Genomic DNA, 15,881 nt, shown 5'->3' with positions numbered 1-15,881 from the left:
AGCATATTTAAATATATATCGCGGATTTTTTGCTGGTTCGCGGATTTCTGCGGACAATGGGTCTTTTAATTTCTGGCACATGCTTCCTCAGTTGGTTTGCCCAGTTGATTTCATACAAGGGACGCTATTGGCAGATGGCTGAGAAGCTAGATTTCTTACTTTTCTCTCACTCTTGCGCTGACTATCTGTGATCCTGACGTATGGGGATTGAGCAGGGGGGCTGTTTGCACACCTAGACGATACGGACGCTTGTCTAAAAATGCTGAAAGATTATCTTCACGTTGCTATCTTTTGTAAAGCTGATTCCTGAAAAGACATGCTGCACAGTGCTTCGCATACTTAAAAGCTCGAAGGGCACGTATTGATTTTTGACTGAAAAACAAACTCTGTCTCTCTCTCTCTTCCTGCTCCTGACGGAGGGGGTGTGAGCTGCCGCCTTCAACAGCTTTGTGCCGCGGTGCTTCGCATACTTAAAAGCCAAACAGACATATTGATTTGTTTGCTTCACTCCTTTGAAGAGGAAGATATGTTTGCATTCTTTTAATTGTGAGACAGAACTGTCATCTCTGTCTTGTCATGGAGCACAGTTTAAACTTTTGAAAAAGAGACAAATGTTTGTTTGCAGTGTTTGAATAACGTTCCTGTCTCTCTACAACCTCCTGTGTTTCTGCGCAAATCTGTGACCCAAGCATGACAATATAAAAATAATCATATAAACATATGGTTTCTACCTCGCGGATTTTCTTATTTCGCGGGTGGCTCTGGAACGCAACCCCCGCGATGGAGGAGGGATTACTGTATAAACCGGACTTATGTATAAGCCGATATTCTATTTTTTCATTTTCACAACTTTTTTCCTTAGATAAGCCGCGGCTTATAGACAAGAACTTAGGGTATTATTTATTTTTTTCGCTACCTGTAAAGCTTGTGCTTCTTCGACTTCTTTAAATTGAATCGTATTCTGACCTTGTAAATGAATTGGTACTAATTCAACAGAATGACTTCAACCGTGCATTGGCAATTCCATTAAATGCCACCCGCTTTCCATTGCACTGGCGTATCGAGTATCTAATTATGTTTGAACTTCGTCCTTAGACTTCATACTCTATTGTGCCCTTTATGAATGTACTTGTAGATTCACTTAATACTCATAACTGATGCACAATACTCAACATTAATATGACCATCGAATCGTTTGAGCAAATACGGGTTATACGGTACAATCATTGAATTATCAATCATCACAATTTTAACAGCTTTCTTTCCGTGATAAGTGTATTGTTCGTGACGATTATCTGTGTTGATAATCAGGAAAGCCAGCCTTAGTCATATCTGTTAAATTAACGAAAGCTTTAGGAAATTTCTTTAAATACTTAATACTCATCAGAAGTTAATTTATTTTGCAAAGTAACCAATAAATGCATGTGAGAGCTTTGCAGATAAATTTCATGTAAAGTGCGATACTTTTGGACGTATGGATTTGTATCCATTATTGGATGTAGAATTTCTAATATGTCTGATCATTTAACTCTTTCGATTCTATTTTCCATTGCTTCTCCGTGATCATAACATTAAAATTTAGAAGAGCTGAGAGAGCAGAAAATGTGTCTGTCAAAAGCATTCACACAAATGTGGTGAGAGTACTGTGTGCGTGGTTGTATATTGTTGAGAAGAGGGCGTGACTTGAAAAAAATCTCAAGGCCAAGGTCTCAATTCGCTGGACTTGAAAAAATCTTCCAAAAAGTCTCATTTTGTCACAGGTTTTCTTTATTTTTTTATTAATAGATTTTTTTTTCTTTAAAGGAGACTGTTTAACATCATATCCTATGGTTTATTGTATTAGGGATTACTATGCTTATCCAGGGCTACTATTTAACATCATTCCCTGGTGCTATAGTATTTGGACTGTATTGTCAATAGATATCTCAATTTTAATCCTCATATGTCACTGCTGGGGGGCTTATTTTATTTTGGACATGCTCTGTCACTAGGTATGTCAAAGGACTGGGACTTTGTGAAGTATGGTCCAGCCTCATGTGGGGAGGCAAAATGGGGGGGCTGGGGGACTAGGGGTAAAGAGATAGAGAGCAAGCTATCTCTAATCTATCCTTTAAATCCTTAAAATTACTAGGGGGCTCTGCCACCTGCTCGCTTCATTCACCCCTATGCGCAAGTCATTTCCCAGATCTGCCACATGTGACAAATCGTGCTGTGCTTTTGGATAAACACGAATATCAACTCTGCCTCTGATATCGCCGTCTTTCAAAATTATTATCGCTGACAATTCGTCAGATGTTCGTTTATTATATATGCGAGCATGATCTTTCAGATTCATATAGAAATCGAAGAAAACTTCTTTGTCTGTGTTTTTCACATAAACTTCGTGTAAAGTGAGATACTTTTGGACGTATGGATTTGTATCCATTATTGGCTATAGAATTTCTAATACAGTACGTCCAATTGTTTAACTCTTTCAATTCTATGTTGCATCGCTTCTCCATGATCATAAATATAAACCTGACTGAATTGTGGTTTCTTTGAAATTAAACTTGTAGTAGCTCTACTTGTTGCAGGACCACAGATTCTCAGAGTGTATGGTCCTGAATCGTGTTAAATCTACATTTTCAGTATTGAATGATGTGAACGCAAACAGATTATTGTAGATTTGGATATTTTGCCTGTAGTGTTTGTGGATTTCACTTTCACCAAATAACAAATCTTTTATTTCTCGAGGATACGCCACTTCATTGGGAAGAAACACTACTTTTCCCTGATGGCAAAACAAATTAGACGATCTACAAGTCTCCAACTTAAACTTTAAAGCCAAACAATATCTACATACTTCTGTCATATTACCTATGTCCATATATTCAAACTCTTTTCGCTGTTCCATTATTTCACCAAGTAATAATTTCCGTTTGTTAGCACTACTGCGATCTTTACTATTAGTTTTTTGAGATTTTCGAATTTTAGTACTTTTATAATCTCTAACCTGCTCTGCATGTGTATCGCGCTAACGTTATTGAACTTCTTAACAACATTCTACTTTGTCTTCTACTCTTTGTCTTTTCTTCTTCTACTCTTTGTCTTTTATTTCCGCCCCTGCTTGGACCTGTTTGGTTTTCAGTTCATCTCTATGCACAAAGTCTCTTCTTGTGGGACGTGAAATTATCTCTCTGAAAATGTCTCGTCTCATCTCTCTGAAAAAGTCTTGTCTCGGGATTAATTAAGAGTGCCAACATAACAATAGGCTTCAAGGCAATAACTCCTTGGAAAATTGGAAATTAAGGTCAAAGCTGTCTTATTTTCAGTTAATACTATAAAATGACAATACAAGTTCAGAAGCAACACCTCCATGACCGAACAGTTAACTTTGTGAGCTGGAATGTTAAAGGTCTGAATCATGATTTAAAGAGACAGAAAGTATTCTCTCACCAAACAGGTTGAAATGTTAAAATAGTATTTTTAAAGGAGACCCACTTATTAATAAGCAAGGATCAGTTTCGGTGGCACATATTCCGGTCAAATACTCCATTCCAGCTTTACAAAAAAAACTAGAGGTGTAGGAATTCTTATACATAGAACAGTCTCATTGGCAGTGCCAGATGTAATATCTGATCCTGAAGGGAAATATGTGATTGTCATGGGTAATTTAATTAACTGTAAAGTGATTTTGATAAATATCTATGCACCCAGTGTGGATGATTGGGACTTCATCCAAAATTTATTTGCATCCATTCCCAATGTGAACACTCATAAAATTATAACGGCTGGGGACTTTATATTGTGTTTTAAATCCAGACCTAGATAGGCCTCCTGCCATAGGGGCGATGACATCTAACACTGCAAAGACAATTACACAGTTTGTAACTGATCACAACTTATCAGACCCCTGGAAATTTCCAAACCCAAACTCAAGAGGATATTCCTTCTACTCACCAATGCATCATTGCTACTCAAGAATTGATTATTTCTTTGTAGATACCGTATACTCACATATAAGTCGGGACTTGAAACCCAAAAAATCGATCATAAAATCAGACCCCGATTTATTCGCCCGTTCAAAAATGCAACACTTACATTTTTTGTTGCAGCAGCACAGTTACCAATTTCTTTCGCTATTTCAACAACATTTAATTTAAAACCAGCTTCATATTTTCTTCTGATCAAACGCTCCATCATAGATAAGGGATGCTCTTATGACAAAGGTGTATGAGGGTGTGAGATATAAAAAACACAAATCAGTGCAAACGTTGCTTCGGAATAGTTCGGGTATTACCATGTAGTCATGTAGGCACGAGAGAGAGGTTAGGAGCATGCGCTGATACAGTGCATTGCCGCACCGACATAGAAAAAAAAGGCAGTGTGCTCCGTGGTTACTCTCTCAGGTGGGCGTTAGCATATCATAATTTCTTGAACAAATAGCGTGAGTTTTCCACATTCAACTTATACGATTGACATTATAAAATACCAGAAATTATACGGTAAAATCAAGTCCCAACTTATCTGCAAGTATATACGGTAACAATTTCTTGTCTACGATTAAATCTTGTAAGTACGACACTATTGTTATCTCCAACCACGCCCCTTTGATCTTGGAGCTAAAATCATTATGCCCCATATACTCATGTCGCAGATGGCATCTTAACCCACTTTTATTAGCAGATGAGAACTGTACAGAATTTATAGCCAAACAAATTGATTTTTTTTAGAGACAAATACATCCTCAGAGGTTGCAGGAATACTCTGGGAAACCGTGAAGGCTTTCTTAAGAGGATAGATTATCTCATATCTTTCCCACAGAAATAAATTGGAAACCAAGAAGGTATCAAAGCTAATCAGTGAAATTACTAGAATAGATCAAGAACATGCCAGGTGTCCAAGTGAGGCACTTCATAGGAAAAGACAGGCTCTGCATTCAGAACTCAACCTCTTTCACAAGTAAAGAAACTGAATAAATCATTTTTAAATCAAGACTTCATTACTATGAACATGGAGAGAAAGCTAATAAGATCTTACCTCAACAAATCCACAAGCATCACGTTCACAATGCAATCCCAGCAATCGCCAACACAGACAAAGACAAAATCATTGACCATAAAAATTTAATGCACACATTCAGAGACTACTCTATGTGCTTATATTCTACTGAGTTTAAAGAAGACAGGACACAGTCTAATGCATTTCTGGATGCATTACAGATACCACAAATAGATACTCTCAGTGCAGAGGAATTGGACAAACCTCTGGCACTATCAGAATTATTAGATGCTATAAACTAAAGTGGGAAAGCAGCAGGCCCTGATGGCTACCCTGCCAAATCTATCTATTATAAAAAGAAATCCTGTCCTGGAAAGCAAAAAGCAAGTCTACGATACGTGATCTTCTTGTAAGACATTTTAAAGACCCGCGAGACCAAAGACACACCCTACTTACAATCTACCCGCAAGAACAAAGACACACCCTACTTACAATCTATCAAATAGGACAATAGGCAGCAAAACATTCAGTCTTGTGAAGGATTTGAGCACACACAGATCCAGGGCTCTCAGCGCATTGTGACGAACGGCCAGGTCGCCCCTGCTGTGTATGTTCCGGGGAAGCAGCCATGGGCAGCTCAATACCTCCCCCGGGGCGCTTGGTGGCAGCCTCCATGGCCAACACTGATTCCCCAACCTCCCTCAGGGCTCCATGGGAGATGGAGTCCTCCACAGCTTGGTTGGGGCCCGGGGTGGCCGCTCGTGGGGCTGTCTCCTTCCAATAGCCCGGCTGGACGAATCTACAGCCCCACCCGGAAGTGCAATTAGGACCAGGTGGTCAAGCACCTGGAACGCTTCCGGGTGGGTTATAAAAAGGGCCAGCCACCACCACTCGAGAGCCAGAGTCGAGAGGAGGAGGACTAAGCCTGAGGAGGAGTGGTGGTGCCAGAAGAAGGGTTGTTGTGATTACTGCGAGTGTTTTGGGACTGTGTTGGGCCTGTGGGACACGGGGAAGGCGTACCCCACGGCTGAAGAGAAATAAAAGTCTGTTTATTTAAGTATGTGCCTCTGCATCAGTCTGTGCCGGGTCGGGCGCTATATAGTGCCTTTCACAGCATATAAAGCGTATAAGGACAGTATGTTATAAATTAAATGTCGACATCTAAGCGAAGAAGAGAGCAGTGCGGACAAAAGAGACTCAAATGCGTTGGACAGAAAAAAGAGCAAAAAAGAATAATCGAGGTGCAAATTCAGAAAATAAGGAAAGTAATTATCAGCCCAGAACAAGTGGAATTGAAAAAAAAAGCACGTCCAATCCAGCTCAGAATTAAAAGACAATGAGTAAAAGAAAGTAGAATTTCACAAAGACGTTTACAAACGTTGGCGCTAAACACATGCAGAGCAGGTTAGAGACTATGAAACCAGGGAAATTAGAAAGGCTCAAAAAAACAAAAAAAAAAAACTGCGCTATACACATGTGGAGAAAGTTAAAGGATATAAAAGTAGGAAAATTAGAAAATATAAAAAAAGAAAGTAAAGATCGCAGTAGCGCAAACAAACAAACTTCCTCATTTAACTATGCACCAGTCTAACTTTGGTTTTGCACAATAATTACTACACTATTGCATTTTAACACTTAATTCTACTTTATTCACATAATTGTACTTATTTATTATGTTCTACTATACTGTTACCTTTCAATCTATGACTTTTTGTTAATCTAACTGATATTCTTCTAACTTTGCACAGTTTTTGATAAGTGGATCAGGATGCATTTCACTGCGTGTTGTCCTGTATAACTATGCATGTGACAAATAAAGAATCTTGAGAATTTCAAAAACAGAGTTTACCGCACATGCATTTATTGGTTACATTTTTCATGTATATATATTTATCTGTCTGCTTATTTAAAAAGCTACATTTACCCCAGGAGTCAAAAACGTTCTGTCTTGTACAAAAACCTAGACAAAAGCTGGGGTATCACCTTGGTAACCCCATGTACTTTTGGAACTGTGAGAGGAAAATAGCACGACTTTAGAGACAGGAGTCCAATGCAGAACTCTACTTAATTTTTTACTTTGTAAAAAAAAATTATTAACTGCTGATGATGTAGATCATTTTGTCTATGCTGAAATTCCAAACAGAGAAACCTATCCTGACCTCGTTAAAAAGATTCAGGATATTAGGACTCGCAATATTACAAATATTGTTTTTACAGAAGTTCTGAAATAAAAGTGAAACTAATGAAATAGCAACAATTCAAAGAAAAAAAAAAATCTTAAAAAATGTGTATCCGGAAAACCAAACACGGGGGTTGGCGAGCGAAGCCCCCTAGTTTTATAAAAAAAAATCTCAACTCAGCTAGCTCCCCTTTTATTAGCAACATTTACAGAGGCTAGAGACAATAAAATTATATCTAAATCTTTTCACCATGCATTAATAATAGTCTTTCCTAAACAAAATAAGGACTTACTACAATGTGCATCATGCAGACCAGTTTCACTTCTGAATAATGATGTTAAGATACTCTCCAAAGTCCTAGCTAGAAGGATGAAGAAAGTGCTTTCTTCGGTAATATCACAAGATCAAACTGGATTTATTAAAAGCAGACACTTGGCTTCCAATCTTCGATGCCTGTTTAATGTAATATATTCACCCACAAAGTCTAACACTCCAGAGATATTATCATTGTTGGATGCAGAAAAAGCATTTGATATCGCTGAATGGAACTATGTTTTCACTACATTGGAGAAATTTGGGTTTGGCCCGAACATTTGTGCATGGAACAAACTACTGTACACCAGTCCAGAAGCTTCAATTTGTATTAACAATATTAATTCAGACTACTTTAAACTAGAACGTGGTACTAGACAAGGATGCCCCTTGTCACCACTGTTTTCTGCAGTCACCATTGGGCCACTGGCAGTTCACTGTTGAAATGCTTAGGAGATAAAGGGTATTATCAGAGAAGGACTTGAACAGAAAATTTCTCTATATGCAGATGATATGGTACTGTATATATCAGATCCACAAAATACTGTGCCTGCAGTCCTAAAAGAGCTAACAGAATTTCAATAGAAATAATGTCGACTCTATGTTGATTGATATTTGCTCTTTGGATTTTACTCACTGGTAGCAACATGTAAATTGAATGATTTCTTTTTCTTTGGTTATATTCTTGAATAAAAGTGCACTTGTTTTGTTATACCTTTTGTGAAAGTGTTTATTTGATATTTGGACTTCAGTCTTCACACATTATACACTTCATGTCAGCATTTTGTTGTCATTACTATAACATGAAAACAGTTTATGTTTTAGTTATGTGTTCAACACTTATTGCTTCGCATTTCCCGTCATCCTACATTTACCCAGATCGCTGTACACACGGAACACACATTAAATGTATATATTTCAAATAAAGATGTACTATTTACCCTATACATTTCCAGACACCTCAAAAACCGGATAAACAGACATGAGCTCTGAGAATTGACTTGATTTGGTGGGGGTTGGGATAGCAGGCTGCTTGTGCTGATTGACACATTTGCAAATCAAAGACACTGATGAAGAGGTGCAAAGGAATTTAAGATGGCCCATCCTTATGACTTTTTTTTGTAGGCTTCTGAGAATCTAGTGTTACATATGAAATCGATAGAGAAGACTTTCTACAGACTTTTAAAATGCATTTTGAATAATTTCAGCTATAGAGTTGATTTTGCAAGCAGCTTACATGGGAAACGCATTTCTATAGCAAAGGAGCAGAGAAGAGATGAACATGATATAGAAGACTTCAGATAGGCTTATTAAAGACACTGTGCAGCATTTTAACTACACGGTGTTCACAGCTTGATAAGTTTTCCTCTGCTATGATCAACTGTGCAAGTAATCTACAGGAAAAACGACTTTCTAGGTTAATGATACCTGCTGTGAAAATGAGATCCTCCCTCAATTTAAAGGGAAGATCATGACAGGCAAGGGATTTTATTTGACAGAACTTAAAACTATTTCTTTCACACAGATTTAATCAGTAATATGACAGTGATTAAATTTGAGTTCCACAGCAAAGTCTTTCCTATGGAAATGTTTTTTTCCCTAGAACAAAACACCCGAGTAAATGTTTAAGAGAAAGGTATCACGTATGGCATGAAAGTGGATTAGTACATTTATTCTAATGAATTGTCTTTAAAATGTCTTTGTACAGAGTTCTTGAATGTCAACTAATGAATTAATTACTTTACAAAATCTTATTTTCCATGTTTCTTTGTACCAAAATTTATCAGAAACAGCACATATAGTGCGCACGCCAAAATGACTAAAGTAACAACTATCAAAGCTGCATTTATCGATAACATTTAACAAAGTTTATTGTCCACCAACTACCATACAGCACCCCAGTAAAATGCCAATAACATATAACACACCTAAAACCTTAAAACACATACTTCGTCACATTGCTGTACATCGCTGAGGAAACAGCAGGCAGGCAGCTGTATGTGCATATTTACTGACAGAAAGGCCAGCACATTGCACGAAGCATGCATTAAATAAAAAGAGAAACAGCCTGAAAAGATGCATGAACATGTAGAGATCTGTGACAATCACACCTTTGTGCACTTGCACCAAATGAGAAGGAACACTTAACTCCATGAGGCATGTCTTCATAACTGGGGACATACATGATGAGCAGATAATGACCTGTTGTGTCATATTCAGCCCTTTGTTCATCATTCTGGAACAAGCGTAACCAGCCTCTCCTTGATATTCACCACTTGGAATACATGGCTGCCATGTCAGCCACACTGTGTACGTAGAAATATTTTCGTACGTACCTCTCCAAGTCTGATGTCATTTTCGCTCCATATCCCTTGCACCCAGCACAGATGCATGAAGTGCATAAACTAGCCTTAAGTGGAATCCGGCTCACGGATATCCAAGGGGGAACCACAAACAAGTTAACGGAACATCCGGTCAACAAACAAAACAAACAAAAAAAAAAAGCCTTCTGAATCTGTTACAATATAATTAAAGTTTCAATTATTTCATTCACCACTGGCGAACTAAGTAGAAATCATAAATCACCAAAGCCTATTATTGGATGCATTTTTGACCATTTTAGTCACAATCTGGAGTTCTTACTTTAATACTTACATCGAAAAGGAAGGGAAGAGGGTTTGGATGCGGGAAGTGCTTGAAAACTACAATTTACTTCTAATACCGAAATTATCAAAATGCTGGTACCGTTCCGTTGTAATAGTTGATTTTTTTTTTTTTGGTACTGATACAGTGCAACTCTATCACTGGGTATGGGATATCACTATCTTAACTAAGTAAGTCAACATTGCTTCTCTCAAACTCCTGGGGCCTCATGTATAAACGGTGCGTACGCACAGAAATGTTACATTCGAACGTTTCCACGCTCAAATCGCGATGTATAAAACCTAAACTTGGCGTAAAGCCACGCACATTTCCACGCTACCTCATACCCTGGCGTACACAATTTCTCCGCTCGGTTTTGCAGACTGGCAGCACCCAGCGTCAAAGCAGTTCTATTGTTCCTGTGTGGTTACCTTTTCTTTCTTAGACCCACATTCCTGAAGTGGCTTTATAAATACATTGAAATTAACTGCATATTGTTTATTAGTGTAATGCATCTGATTGTAATTAACCTGTAGCAATATAATGGTCCAGGGAATAGCCATAGTATTCCAAATACCATAACTGCTTTAGCGTTGTTACGCTCACTGCATCTTGTTCTTCTTTCAGCTGCTCCCGTTAAGGGTTGCCACAGCGGATCATCTTTTTCCATATTACTCTCACTGCACCACTCGGAGTATTTATATTACTGTATCTGAGTGGGGAATCACAGCAGCAGCTGATCGGAAAGAGAATTATTGGTATACAGTTTCAAGCACACACTACCTCAGCCATGGCAAAACGCGTCAAAGCCTTTCCTGTACGGACCTCGCGTTTTAGAAACAGTTTCATCCCAAGAACTATAAACGCACTAAATCAGTCCATCAAGTGCTCCTTGTAGAACTGCTTGTACTTATAAGTACAATTACCCCACTGTAAACTTGCACTACAGTTATAATATTGCACAACCTGTGCCACTTTATATAAAGCGCTTATGATGATGATATCATTTTTAAGATGAAATGCAGCAAAATATGTTGCTTATAGTATACAGATAAAACTTTAACTTCATTTAAATAATTTGTATTGTTAATAATTAAACATGTGAGGACACGGTGCCGCAGCGCTAGCTAGTTCACAGATAGCTCCTGCCTTGCGCTGTATTATTGCTGGTGCTGAAGCGACACGGGAAGGATAGACGGATAGAATAATTAAACGCATACTACGAAGACATTTCAATGTTCCTTAAAAGTTTTGAAGAATCGGCGTTCTAAGCTTACAGATGGCTTAACGTCTATTACAGAGCTGATTGTGTGGCGATTGGGTATTTGGAGAAAGAAAAGTAAGGACAGGAATTGGAGGTTAGTACGTTTGAAAGAGACAGTACTTCTGTAATAAATTATTTCATCGAAGGTCGCACATGGCGCAGCAAGCCTCTTGAGTGAGATATGAACAATCACAGCGCCACCGTGTTCCCATGTTTAATAACATGCTTTCATTCCTAGCATCATGAAAAAGATATCACTTATACATCTCAGTATTTTAATTATTCAGAGAGCTGTAATATCACGAATATAATGGATTCTGTGTCCTGTCGGAGAAAGAGAAACAATGGAAGCACGTAGTGATTCACACACATAGAGCACATAGAAGATCAAACACAGAACAAAGCATTTAACGTGCTACTTGAGAAACTAGTAAAATGAACGATTTTAAGATGAAGTTTATGATGTTCTACTTTAATGACAAAATAAACTACGTGATTAAAGTGGAAATTTCGAGATTAAAGTTGACATTTCGTGCTTGTTTCCCACTGTGCGCCTATTTTTTTTCTCTGTACCCTAATAAACTTTCATATGACACTCAGACGGTCTGCTACGAGTTGCCTTTTCATGCCGACTTTGATATGTGACAACTTCTTTTTTATTTCAGGCACTGTGAGACTTTGTGAACTTGAGCTTTCGAGTTTCTCTGACACTATGTCACTCGATCAACTTTCTTTTGTTGATTATACCACTGTTTAAACCAACAAATAGTATGTTTTTCCTTTGCCTCCACTTAGTATTCGCTTAAATTATTATATTTTCCCCCGTGCTTCTCCTATTTTCTTTTCACAGAAGGCTATTTATATCGATTTGCATATTTAAAGAGGCATAATTCTGGGAGGAGTTGGGGCGGGACAGAAGGCGCGTGCACGTGCGTTACTTTTCATGGTGATCGGGATTTATGTAGTGGACGAACGTGAAAGTTTGTGTACGCACAGATTCTTGCATCTGGATTTTTCTGTGCGTACGCACATTCCCGCTTTTGTGCTTACGCCATGCTATAGTGTGAGTTCTACGCACGGCGTTATACATGAGGCCCCTGTAGTTTTCAATCTTGCCACAAGATATACTCTTTGTTAATAGTCACGAATTGCCACCCAGTACAAAAGTCATTGAATACATCAAAGTACAGATGAGGTAAATTGGTAGCAAAGAAATTAATCTTTCCGATTTGGCAGCACTTTGGCTTTAAAGCAAATAAGTGTGGCGAGACTAAATAATACTGTATAACCAAAGATGCTGTTGTGAGAGATTTACAAAGGACGGACTTAAATTGTCATTTGCACGTGCATGATCCAGTTGACTATACAAGTTTAGGCAGTGATGCTACTACAAGTGCTTGGCTCATTTCACCGACCATCAATCACTGGCACATTTGGATAGTAAAAAAGTGCCAGTGGCAAGATGCCACAACACTGGCTGTGACATGCTGTTCGACAGGTACAGTAATCCCTCGCTGTATCGCGCTTCGCCTTTCGCGGCTTCACTCTATCGCGGATTTTATATGTAAGCATATTTAAATATATATCGCGGATTTTTTGCTGGTTCGCGGATTTCTGCGGACAATGGGTCTTTTAATTTCTTGTACATGCTTCCTCAGTTGGTTTGCCCAGTTGATTTCATACAAGGGACGCTATTGGCAGATGGCTGAGAAGCTACCCAACTTACTTTTCTCTCTCTCTCTCTTGCGCTGACTTTCTCTGATCCTGACATAGGGGGATTGAGCAGGGGGGCTGTTCGCACACCTAGACGATACGGACGCTCGTCTAAAAATGCTGAAAGATTATCTTCACGTTGCTACCTTCTGTGCAGCTGCTTCGTGAAGCGACATGCTGCATCGCATACTTAAAAGCACGAAGGGCACGTATTGATTTTCGATTGTTTGTTTTTCTCTGTCTCTCTCTATCTCTCTCTCTCTCTCTTTCTCTGCTCCTGACGGAGAGGGTGTGAGCTGCCGCCTTCAACAGCTTTGTGCCGTGGTGCTTCGCATACTTAAAAGCCAAACAGCCCTATTGATTTGTTTGCTTTTCTCTATCTCTCTGACATTATCTGCTCCTGACCCGCACTCCTTTGAAGAGGAAGATATGTTTGCATTCTTTTAATTGTGAGACGGAACTGTCATCTCTGTCTTGTCATGGAGCACAGTTTAAAACTTTTGAAAAAGAGACAAATGTTTGTTTGCAGTGTTTGAATAACGTTCCTGTCTCTCTACAACCTCCTGTGTTTCTGCGCAAATCTGTGACCCAAGCATGACAATATAAAAATAACCATATAAACATATGGTTTCTACTTCGCGGATTTTCTTATTTTGCGGGTGGCTCTGGAACGCAACCCCCGCGATGGAGGAGGGATTACTGTATATAATACATTTTTGAAATCGAGGATTTTCTTCACAGCAGGCTGAAGGCTCCATCCAGTCTTCCACAAATACAGAAAAATGTGAGGTGAGGGTATACAGAAGCAGTCATTGAACAATCCAAGACTGACGACAGCAACCTTATGGCTGTGACGAGAGTTGAAGCATTTTTGAACACCCTTTGTGTCTCATCACAAATGGGCCTTCATTATCAGTAAAAAATATAAAGGACATGATGCATGTGCCATGACAAACCACACAAAGGCAAAAGTTGATAGATTGCTAATTTGTATTTTTCAAAAGAAAATGTAATCAGAATTTTACCTTTCTGCTAAAGCAGCATTCAAAGTTTCTAGTGTAGACCTAAATGCAATACATGTCGTGTACAGTGTTTTTACAATCTATGCTTATACACTGGGATACAAGCACCATGTGTAAACAGGTTATTGCAACATGTTTAATCATGTGGTTCAAATCAATAGTAAAAGAATAACCATCTGTGATGTAAGTAATCAACCGTCAATTGCTGATATCACCTATCGTTATACACCTAATAGATATTGTGAGAAAAATTGCAAACTTCCACCTCATACTTGGACAAAGTGAATATTTAGTACAAAAACTAGAATCTTAACAGCATGATACATGCTAGTGTTGGGTGAGCATTGCTTAACTGTCATGATAAATCCAGTTAAAAAACAATCCCGCTTACTTTCTAATACTTTTACTTCTTCAATGTTTTCTTGTGTTAACCTGCTATATGCCACTCTGAAACTGTACTGCAAAATACAGTGCATTTCTATGCAATTAAATTTTATTTTGGTCATATTATTATAAAGACCCTATAAATTAAACTAAATGAAGAAATGATTTGTGTGAAACATGTGAATTTTTTTTCCTCCTCCCATTTGTCGTGTACTGCATTGGTCACTATTGGCTTCTAAACGTTTCTGCATGAAAAAAATATTAAAAATTACTCATGGCCATCACAACATAGTTTGTGGAGAAATATTTTAAAAAATACATGTTTATCTCTTTTGGGTGAAGTATTCCTTTAAACACAGACTAAACTGAGCTTCAATACACTTAATTATTCTAAGAATGCAGTATTCTACCTACACCTCATTGGTGTTTCTAAACCACAGCAGATGGTTCCAGTCTCAGTATAACACACAACATTGTTAAACCCTTAATGATACACTCTAATTAAAACAGGGGTATGGCTCTACAAAGTAATATTATGATAAAATCAACATATTTTGAAATGTTATACACACAAACCTGATAATCTGCCTTATCCTTGGCTCTTTCTATTTTTCAGAATTTTTGGAGTTCATGAAAGGAGTTGAATAAATGTTTCCAAGGCAACATACACAACAAGAAGGTTCCTTCCAAGACAGAACAAGTCTCAGAACTCCCAACAACACATCTGTCTTTCTCCTTCATTGACTGGCAAGAAAAAGTTCAATTCAAATGCAAACCAATCAAAGCCCATCAATTGGAATAGGGGAATACTAACTCTCTTTTTCCCTCCCCTGAGAATTTGCTTCATGACACACAATTTTTTTTCTTATACGTTCATTAAAAATGTATTTCATGACATACAATAAGATTTATTTGGTGTGTTATTTTATTTTTAGGAATGTTTACACAAAATGCAAAAGCACTTCTTGTCATGACCATGTCTGTCTGTTGGTCTTGGTCTATCTATGCAAAACTATTCCTAGCGGACTGATTTTTTGATATTCACTACATTATACTTCCAAGTAAATTTAACAGGAATGATTTGTTTCCATTTAAGTGTTTTAAGTAGACTATGCTCTACTTTATTTAATTTAAAATCTCTCATTTGAAAAGTTTTGGCAAATTTTCAATATCATCTGTCTTGAAACAGAAAAAACATTTTGTGTGACCTCAATTACTTATTTTAATCATTCAAATTTACCTTGTGAGTGCTTATTTCAACTTGCATACTTTCCTTTTTACATATGTAACTGCTCTGCTTCTAATGGTAAAAGAAACCCCCTATATATTTTATTCAAATGTCAGAATAGTGGTGCATGCAGGTAGAGTTTAACATACAGTATT

The 15,881-nt window shown here is 37.9% G+C and overlaps 1 protein-coding gene across 1 annotated transcript in view; it reads left to right on the top strand.

The window, feature by feature from the left end:
• The window catches only part of tnnc1b (troponin C type 1b (slow)), a 54,628-nt gene extending 39,256 nt beyond the window's left edge, over positions 1-15,372 (top strand). The window contains exon 6 of the mRNA XM_028813568.2: positions 15,115-15,372. Within this exon, the coding sequence (XP_028669401.1) occupies positions 15,115-15,146 (32 nt within the window). The 3' untranslated portion in view covers positions 15,147-15,372. The remainder of the gene's footprint in view (positions 1-15,114) is intronic.
• The last annotated feature ends 509 nt before the right edge of the window (positions 15,373-15,881 follow it).

The sequence above is a fragment of the Erpetoichthys calabaricus genome, chromosome 11 (genome assembly GCF_900747795.2).
Source record: "Erpetoichthys calabaricus chromosome 11, fErpCal1.3, whole genome shotgun sequence".
NCBI lineage: Eukaryota > Metazoa > Chordata > Cladistia > Polypteriformes > Polypteridae > Erpetoichthys > Erpetoichthys calabaricus.
The sequence above is the reverse complement of the archived record's forward strand: the minus strand, read 5'-3'. Positions and strand labels throughout refer to the sequence as shown.